Genomic DNA, 10,656 nt, shown 5'->3' with positions numbered 1-10,656 from the left:
GCCGCCTGTAACATACAAGTCCTATGTAGCTCTACCTTCACGGTACTTAAATGCGGTGATCAGAACCTTTCATTTGGTGGGTCACCGTGAAGATGGGCTCTAGCCCTACAATGCCAGCCATTGGCCAACTCTCGCCATCCTGAGTTCTCCTGGTTGAATGTGGACCATTGCAATAACCGTTCCTACCACAGACCGCTGATCAGATGGCTAGGAGAGTCGAATTTCCTTGACTTTCCATGCAGTGACCCACCAAATCGACAGTCCCTATCACCACACATTTTCTACAAACACTATGAGAAGGAAGCTTCACAGAGCCTCCATAAGCATCAGAAACCTTGAATTCAAGGAAACACTCCTTCCAAACAGAGAACAAGCTTAAGGATTTAATTAACATAATCTCCATTCATTTACATTAACAACCGATGAATCTTATTTCTAACAACCATACAATAGAAACCGCATTTCTTATTTACAGGAATTTCATCCAAACACCATATGAATTAGGCGCTCCATATCACGATCAGAAAAAAATAAAAATGAAAAAAATCCTGATTTCCTGAAACTATGACGGATTTATTCTGCAGGAGGAGGAAGCAGAACAGAACAACTAGCCTTCGAGGTTCTTCACCACGGTGACTGGACAAGAGCAGTTGTTCACCACATAATCACTAACACTCCCCAAAAGCACCCTGCGGAAAATGAATTAAATCACGTGTTTTGATGGCAGTAAAAATGTGTTTTAATGCATTTTTCTCTCAACATGGGTGGAATTAAATATGAGATTTGACCCACTCGAGTATCAAGCGGGCCTGAAAGTTCACCAATACGTGTTTTTTTATGAAAGAGAGTTTGATGAGCGATTTGGATTTTGAAAACATCTCACATTTTAATACATGGAGAGACAGATTTTGACTATGTGAAAATCGGGGTATGATGTGAGTAGCTGAACCAGATAACAACTTGGTCGGCCGGTTCACCCTTGTGCATCGATCGCACAGGAATAGTTTACGCTAGATATGTGGTGTGGCTATCGGCCATGCTTTTGCACTTAAGGCCGCCAGCCAAGAGATGTAGTGTTTCTTATCAGGTGATCGTGTCACAAACTGATGATCACAAAGTTCAATGTCAATCTTTTGTCGTGGTCAAACTAGCTTCTGAAGATTGACTATGGGCATGTTGATCTTTAGGTTAGGTAGAAACGGATCAGTATCAATCAGCATTTCTTCATTTTTTTTCTCGAGGAATTTCAGTAATTCCCGATCGATGTTGTCTTGGATGACATTCCTAAAAACCACATAATTGTTAGTGGAGTACGAACTGGTTCCATGCCACTTTCAGTACTTGGTCTATTTTAACTCATCGATCGTGGATATTTTATAGTTAATGGAAATTTTAATAAACTTCTCAACTAATATTATATCAAAGATCTTGTCAGCTTGGGCAATGTTAAATGTATATACCTTATGAGTTTTCTATGTGGTCAACGTAGTTGCTTCCATTCTGACCAATGCTGAACATATAAATGATTTTTTAGCCACTACCTTGATCGTAGCCACTTCGTAATTAGGATCATGGTGATATGTCCCATCTAATGAGTTCTTTTACACTACTCCTTGAAAAATGGCTTCATATCAGGATACTTTTCTTGTTAAATCGTAAAATCTACAAAAATTTTCCCAATAAACTTTTTACGAAGCCTGTATTCTAAATTATCTTGGGCGAGTTATACGAACTTGGCCTCAGTCGTGACTAACTTGCATTGAATTTTTACTCTCTTAAACGGGACAATATAGTTTTCGACCAATTCACTAGGTAATTGGTAGAAACACACAAGGTCGGCCATAGAAATCTTCATGTCCTTATGGAAGAACTAGACGTGAAATTTTTATTCGATCTCTTGTCAGGTTTGGATGGAGTTTGGTAATAAATTAGAATATCAAGTAAATGTCACTACAATTAAGGAATGACCAAATAATTGTAATTTATGATAATCATTGTTGTCCAATTTACCATATTACATGGTAAGTCGGCCCATATACTATATGGTTGATTGACCAATGTCACTTATAAAAAGTGAAAAGTCTAGTCGATAATTCCTAGGTAATGGATATTGACAGTTGATCCATTTAGGATAAGGTTTGTGATATACCGAGGTAGTAGTGCGGCCAAGAACTTGGCTTGCCACTTCTTAGACCAGTTGCATCACTTGATCTCAATCCAAATGTTGAGGTTTAGTCATTGGTGGTAGATCTAGACCTACCTAGTATCGTTCCCTGATGTAAGGTGGATTCCTAGGGAAAGGAGGCCCCCTAGGCATTCCTTGGTTTCTAATTTTAAGAATGAAGTTTCTGGCCTCCTGCTCGGGTCTCCTGAATTTGGCAGGTAAAGGCACATTCCATATACCCTGCATCAGAGCAGGATGCATATTCCATTGTGGGGGTGGTACTAACAGTATTGTCACCAAGTTCCCAATATAACTAACCTCTGCATTTAATTTGCTGAGGTTAATTGGGCACCCTCTCCGCAAGGATAGCCACCTTCCAGTTCAAATTCTCAATCTGGCTAGTTGTCCACCTGTTAAAGGTATATGTCTGGATTCACGATTGTTCTGCTTGAGCGAGCCCTCCCTTGCTCTGCAATATGCTGGATTTCCATTTGTATATCACGCAACCCAACTGATATCACCTCAAGAAGATTGCTTTGAGATGATGATGCCACATCCTAGTTTGGAGGATTGGGCATCAAGTTTGATGACAAACTTAGAAGTTCAGGTGATGGTTGCACCTGCATCTCCCCAAGTGGAGGTAGTGCAGAAGGTGTTGTGGGTTCATTAGCCCTAGAAGAGTTTCAACTAACTATTCCACTCATATTTCTAAAGTTAGAGTAAGCCATATCAGTATGTTTATCAAATCAAGTGGCCCATCGGGTGTGCCAAAAATTGTCACCTCTCAATTTCAAAATTCGATCACGTGTGATATGTGTGGGCATGCCAAAATCGACTATGCAACTCGATTCCAATGAAACAACTTTTACCCCGAGTGCTAAATAGGCAAATATGTCAATTGACCGTATAGGATTGAGATATGAGAATAACTGTCGCTTATTCAGACATTTGTAAGATGTTATTTAAGATGACCGGGCGATTATTAAAGGATAGGGTTCATCCTATGAAAATAGGTTACACCTTGTTTTCCGTACAAAAGGACTTTTAAATACAAAAGAAAACAAAAAAGAAACAATTACAATCGACCGTAGAAAGTAACTGCAAAGCACATTTATGAAAGAGAAGAAATGCTTGTATTACGAGCAAAAACCGTCCAGTGTATGAGTATAGACTTGGATTACCGCTAATGATTAGCGCTACTAAATTACTGCTACTCCTAACGTAGGGTTAAGCTACTGGTTATGCTAAGAAATGGAAAAGACTAATTATACTAAGGAACATAAATAATAATCGGTAGATTTGATTAGTTTGATGGGGTTGATATGAGACACTTTGGTTCGTTAAATTCCTTTGCTATTTATAGAATTTGGAGTAATTATTTGGATGCTTCTTTCCACGTTTAATCGGTTACAGTAACTGCTTCGGCACCACTTCGGCCTTCCAAATTTTTCTTTGATATGTCTTGGTAATCGCTTCAGCACCACTTTTCGTTTAACCATGTTCTGTCTTTCATTACTCAACCACATTCTGTCTCTGTATGACGTGTATTACCCAACCAATGTGATGTAAGATGTGACACAAATACATCCCTAGCATAGTTGGATCAAAAGAAGGTGAACCATAAATTAGCCATAACTTTTTATCCGGGTATCATTAAGAGGCGCGCAACCTATCAATCTTTACTGCAATGGGTCATCCGAGGTGAATTGACCCACATAGTGGGTGGCATCTGTCCATTTCAGCTCAAAAATGAAAATTTAAGGAAAATTTACTATTTTTAGTAATTCTTATATTTAGAGTTTTAGATTTTCTTCCTTTTTAGAAATAACATGTAATCATGCTAGGACTCTTCTAGTCAAGGTTTATTTGAAATTTTTATTTTTAAAAATTAAGTTTTAGAAGAGTTTTACTAGAATTAGGATTTTTATTAGAGTTGGAATTTTGTTATTTTTGGTAATGACAAATTTTTGTTTTGTTTTGTTTTTTTTCTTTATTGATAGTGTCATAGAGACATATATACATTAGATAATTACCAAGCAATTTATTCTGAATTTTCTAGCATTATTTTTAGACGGTGCTCAACCTTCAACATGTCCTTCCCCGCGTCACCTAGGAAGACGGTGCTCAACCTTCAACATATCCTTCCCTGCTTCACAACGCAGATTGCTATTTCCATGATAAGCGCCTTAAATATCTTCAAAGATATTAAACATATATGTTATATACTTTTTCTGCAATGACACATGTTCCTTCCTAGTTGATTCTCCCAAGAACGTTTAAAATTTTTTATATATATATTAAAAAAAAAAAAATTTTAAAAATGGGTACAATATATAGGTTGTTCAACTAAACTGATTTGCAATCCCTTCAATTCATTTTGGAAGAAATAAACAAAGCTGGGTGGCACCATTTTAGTCTATAATTACAAGCATGCTCCATAGCGCAATTCAGGTCATATCAATTTGAAATCGAAATGGTAGCATTGCAACTTGGAGGACAGCCTCTTGTTGTTAACGGAATCGGCCGTTCCTGTCATTTACTCATTGAAACAGGTTATTGCATTTAAATTCAATTGACAAACCAAACGTGAACAAAATTTTCAGAATCAAATTGTGAATTATAATCAGTTGTGGAATTCAACCTCTTGATCTTGCTTAGGCCTCTGCTACCGATGACGATGCAACTCAAGGGAACTTTATCAATCGCTTCACATATCTTCTCGCGGGCGTCTCCATAAAAGATCTTCAAGACCACGTCAATCTGCAAACAAGGAATAGTTCGGTCAAGAACCATGAATTTTCGATGTTTGCCGGGTTCGCAGGTGGAAGATGGTATTACCTTTTTCTGCTGGGCGATGCAGTTGAGCAAATCCAAAGATTCAGGGTCGGGCTTCACCCCGTATTTCTTTGAGATCGTAGGGGACGAGAAATCACTCAAAGAGATGAAGGCTGCATGGAAAATGCGACAAGGTGGACATTTTAATCGGCATTTTAATAGGCAATTTTTATAAATACTAGTATAAATTCTTTCCATGGCCCTATTTATATGATATGAACAAAACAGATGAAATGTGGACAATGCTCCTGATCTTCTTTTTTCACTCCTGGGACTAGAGTCACATGTGGGACTGATGTGAAGCTATCCAGACCATCAAAATTGTGGGTCCCCTTGTCGATGGAGCATACATAAAAATCGTGTGGATCAAGCAATCATAACCATCCAATTAATGGCTATCAAATGGATGGTTAAAAGTGAAATAGTGAGTGGTCCAAATTTGAAGGAAAAAATCAGATGATTAATATTATCTTCTTGGTGTAGTTTTTCTGTTTTACTCTCTTACAGGGAAAACAGAACTGGCCCACTGCAGAGGAAGTATAACTGATCACAAGAAAAATGTCGCGAAGGTAAGCCGACTAAAAAACCACGAAGACAAACTTCCCATAAGGCACAAAGCTTGGAAGATACAATTAATGATTCTTCCGACAGAGAGATCGGTTCGCAAGCGGACCTTGAATTGAGCTGTTTGAGGACGGAGCTCGGTTGTAAGAGCCATCCCCTAAGTTGGGCAAATCCAGGATGGGGCGAGAACCTCAGAGAAAACCCTGCCTTAATTCAAAGTAAATCCGATATGATTCTACCTAAAAATCACGCTGACTGAAGTGGGCTTGGCGATAAATTCAGGGAAAGATTTGTATCCATATAAGATTTTTCAACAATTCATGTGAATTTCACAAGATAAATAAATCTCGATGCCACCTGATGGACCCTATAAGTACCTTAGCTACTATCAAAGGAAGGTAAAAAACAAAAACCCCAGCTCAGACCTTACTCAACTCAAGTCTACTTGCATGACTTAGGTATTGGAAGGTTCATAATTGTGATTGATACCCCCGTTGCCTTCTTCATCTTGTCTTTGCAGGTATATTAATGGACTCACCTCTATAGCGACCAAACATCTTCACCCAAATTTTGGCGATAACATGCTCCATCCAAAATTTTTCTGATATTATAAAAGTTGGAGAGGAAGGAGGATTCTCATCATGGTTAAAAGAATTGGCGACTCAGATTGACTCGTTCATGTCCATAGTCGAGTTAGGACTCACCCAAGTCAGGGACTGGATTGGGTCAACCGTGTCCCATCGAATCAGCCGAGTCTCATCAGACCTGTCCAAGTCTTAAAACCATGATTCCCATGTTGTCTATAGGGGAGCTATTCTCTTTTCATTCCAATCCAGTAGAAAACATATGCAGCAGGACCATTCATATAAAATGTCTCGGCTATCTCTATGTTACACCCTTAATGCATATGGCCTTAAACTGAGGGGAATGGTTCAATGGAGTCGACTTGACGGTGGGTTACCATGGAGTTGAGATGCGTGGGGCTTACCCTGGTGCATGCATGACTTACGCTCAGTCCATTAGGTGTGCCCCTCGTGTTCTCAAACCCTAGTCAGCCACATCATAGGAAATTTTACTAGATTGGTCTGATTTTTGAGTTGATACCTTTAGGACTACATTGTGGAAATATGTGTAAACGGAAATATATAAAGGAGAATAGTACCCTAACAGATAAAATCAAATCTATCTAGTATATGTATCTTCCTGATCTAAGAGTGTACAGCCATATAATATTCTATAGTATCTTATTTCATGGGTGTTATTCTTGGACGCGGATTGCGTCCTACACAGGGCTCTGTGGGGCCCACCGTGATGTAAGTGTTTTATCCACGCCGTTCATCATTTTTATCATATCATTTTATTATATGAGACAAAAAATGCGGCAGATACAAGGCTTAAGTCGACCACAAAGTGGGGATTGAACTTCCACCATTAAAAACTTCTTGGGATTTGGAGAAGTTTCAGATCAAGCTGATATTTGTTTTTTTCACTTCATCCACGTCTACGTGACCTTATGAATAGGTTGGATGGTTTTTAAAAAAATCATGGTAGCCCTTAGAAAGGTTTCAACGGTGTGTGTCATTATCACTGCAGCTTTCTTTGGTGTGGTCCACTGGCTCTGTGGACAAACTTCATTCTTATAATCATAGCTCAAAATGACCTGAGAAAAGTGATGAACGGCGTGGATAAGATAAAATACTTACATCACAGTGGGCCCCACATAGCCCTGTCCGGACGGATAACCGTCCGGGCGGGGGTAGGACGCAATCTGCGTCCGTTCTTCTTTTGGTCTATACTCATGGCTAAATGATCGACATTATTCGTTTCAATGCTAAGGTCTTGGGTTCAAGTACCCATGTAGTGTGTGTGAGTATGCATGTGTGTTAAAAAAACAGTGTTCTTTGATTCCTAGAAGTGCAAACCTGATATGAACAAATGAATGGAACAGAACATACACACCATGGTGAGCCCCACAAAATCTGAAATGTTCATATTGTAGGGGTCACCCATCACGCTGGAGTAAACTAATGTGTCGAGTGGATGTCAAATACGCACAAGGCAATGGCCTCCACACAGCTCGGTTACATGGTAACTCACTCATGTCATCATCCCCCTTTAGATGGAAGTTTGGCACATGTTGCACCTATGTTATGAGCATCCATCTCAGGCTACTAACATTACAGGAGACGGTGCATTTGCTCTTTGCATAGCAACTACAGATGCACAAATGACACTGAACAATCACAAACAAACTTGAATTTCACTTACGGGCTGTTTGGGTCAGGTATTTATTAGGCGCGGGGATTTGCAAAATCCATGGATTTCAAATCTCCCTTGTTTGTATTTTGTTGGAGATTGGTTCCCAAATCCTCCTTCCAAAAAAAAAAAGAGAACAAAGAAGAAGAACTAAATACTTGGAAAATCTTCAAAATGAAAAACTCTTTTAGAAGATTTTAAAAAATTAGTTCCTTGCAATAAATGCTCTACATTAAGATAGATCATAGATGTTCTCAAATTTATTATCTTTAGTTTTTTTTTTAAACGGTGGACTTTGGGATTTACCAAATCCAAATCCAATTTAATGCAAATTCAAGGAAGCGGATTGCGTACTGAGTAACTCCGTACCCTTAGCATACTGAGTAAACTGTGTGGGGTCCAATGTTATTTACTTATTTTATCCACTCCGTTAATCCATGTTAAAAGATAATTTTAGTATTATATCCCAAAAATGAAGCAAATTAAAATCTCAAGTGGACCACACTACAGGAAACAGTTTGATTGAACCTCTACCATTGAAAATTTTTTGGAGGCCAAAGAAGTTTTGGATCAAGCTGATGTTTGTATTTTCTCTTCATCCATGTCTTTGTGATCTTATGAACAGGTTGGATGACAAATAAAAATTAATTTGGACCCTGGGAAAGTTTCAATGGTGGAAATCATTATTCTACACTGTTTCCTGTGTAATGGTCCACTTGAGCTTTGGATTCACTTCAATTTTGGTATCAACCCCTAAAATTATCAGTAAAAATGGATGGACGGTGTGGATAAACCACATACATTAACAGTGGGCCCAACTGAGTTTACTCAGTACGATAAAAGCGTACTGAGTAACTCAGTACGCAATCCGAATCCCAAATTCAAGAATTTGATGAGTTCATAGATTTACTAAATTCACATTTTCATTACCTTAAGGCAGTTTGGATGCTTGTACTATTGATTTTAGGATTGTTGGGTACATACAGTTTAAATTGGATTAGTAGAAAAAAAAAAGGTTTAAAATTTCATTTATGGGCCATCCTAGATTCATCAAAGGAAGGACCCAAACGGGCCCTTGCATTACACAAACGTGTCCGGATAAGCACGGAAGCCTGTGATGAGATGAGAAGTCTATTCCCACACTTACACAACAGCAGTGTGTTGCAATCCCAAGGATTTAATAGCCTAACTTTACATAGAGCGCTTTTGGCATATAGGTTAGGTTCTTAACAATTGATTTTCGAGTTTAACACCATGTCCCGTGTTTGAGTTTGGAAAAGGATAGACTAGTGAAAAGGGCAACCTGACTAGAGTGAAAGCTGCCAACCTCAACCGGCATGCATGAAATCTGATTTTGTGACTGGGTTGAGTGCCAATGTTCAGATGGAAATCAATATCATACGATTTTTTAAAAAAATCATATCGAAGGAGAGATTGAAGGGATCTGCAGAATATTTAGGAACAACATTGCACACATACATGATATCTGTGACCATTCATCATTTTGGTCCACTAAAATAGCGTGGTAGTCATCTTTTATCAAGTGGACTATCCTAATTTCAACCGAGTGTATTAAAAGACAGCCCGAATGGGTGGACTCGCAGGATTTGATGGTTTACACGATCTTAGAACCTTCGAATAGAGCCAAAGATGAACAGCCTATGTCAAGAGGTCTGCCTAACCATGATGAGAGCAGATCTAATCATAGCTCTAATTCTATGGTTAAGATGGTCCTCAACTTACGATCAATGGCTTCAATTGCCCAGAGGGGTGAGATTGACAAATTGGATAGAAACTCTCCTCGCTCTCTGATTCATTATCCCAATTCCTTTTTAATTTAAAACTCAAACTTAAATTTTTTATTTTTTATTTTTTTTAAATGACCACTTACTAGTGGTTGCCCATGTGGGCCCTACAGGCCCATTTCCAAATGCATGTCGATGATGGGCCCTATGAAATGAAGACCCATTTCCAACATGTATGTACATGATGAGTCAAAGGGTGCCATGAATCATCATTTAAATGATCTCTTCAAGATTTTGGTAAAGACTTACGTGAACCCGTGGCTTCCCAGAGCTGCATCTCGCCCTCTTCGTAGTACCCTTCGGGTTGGACGTTGATGAGGACAAGACAGTCCCCACCTCGGATCACGTGCTCCGCCGCCCATCTAAGGGCCTTCTTGCTGCAGGGCGAGAAATCAACGGCCACACCCACTACTCTCTCCCCCATTTTTTCCCTTTCAATCTGCGGGATTTTTCTCTCAGATTTTATTTTTTTTTCCTTTACAAAGGAAAGAAAAGAAGAGATGGAGAAATATCAGGAAGTTTGTTGGTTGGGCAGCTGTTACTGGCGACTTTGACTCAGCATTTCGGATCTATCACCCTTAAAATACGTTTATGTTGTACCGTCCAATGTTAAAATCCCGTACCCCAATTATCAAGCACCCTACATGCATACGCATGGCACACATGTACATGATCTGAACCATTCATTCGTTGGGCCCAACAGTGGATGGGCAGGATGATGAGCCACATCCAGTGGATGGACATGATCTGAACCATTCATTCGTTGAACCCTACCTGCAGATGACTAATTGTATGATTTTTACCAAAGGATATGCATAATATCCTCCGTTTTCAGCTTTTACCAATTGGGGCTATGATTGAGTTGAGGGTCCTATTATCAATGAACATTCCCAAATTCTCCCAATTGGACAATCCTAACCCTTCAATTAGTCACCCGCAAAGATACAGTTGAGAGGGGGAAAAAAGAAACACAACATGCCACAACTGCCCAACATTGACTAGCTAGGACCTTCCAATCAGGGAAATTTTGGA

At 39.1% G+C, this 10,656-nt stretch overlaps 1 protein-coding gene across 1 annotated transcript; it reads right to left on the bottom strand.

Annotated features, from left to right (window-relative positions):
* Positions 1-278: 278 nt before the first annotated feature.
* Positions 279-10,585, bottom strand: LOC131226259 (universal stress protein PHOS32-like). Its single transcript, XM_058222046.1, has 4 exons — positions 9,874-10,585; positions 5,003-5,112; positions 4,806-4,924; positions 279-689 (listed from the first exon to the last, which is right to left on the bottom strand). The coding sequence occupies exons 1-4, from the start codon at positions 10,046-10,048 to the stop codon at positions 608-610; spliced, it is 486 nt and encodes a 161-aa protein (XP_058078029.1). The 5' UTR covers positions 10,049-10,585; the 3' UTR covers positions 279-607.
* Positions 10,586-10,656: the final 71 nt, after the last annotated feature.

The sequence above is a fragment of the Magnolia sinica genome, chromosome 14 (assembly GCF_029962835.1).
Source record: "Magnolia sinica isolate HGM2019 chromosome 14, MsV1, whole genome shotgun sequence".
Classification (NCBI taxonomy): Eukaryota; Viridiplantae; Streptophyta; class Magnoliopsida; order Magnoliales; family Magnoliaceae; genus Magnolia; species Magnolia sinica.
Note: the sequence above shows the minus strand (reverse complement) of the source record. Positions and strands in the feature narration are given on the sequence as shown.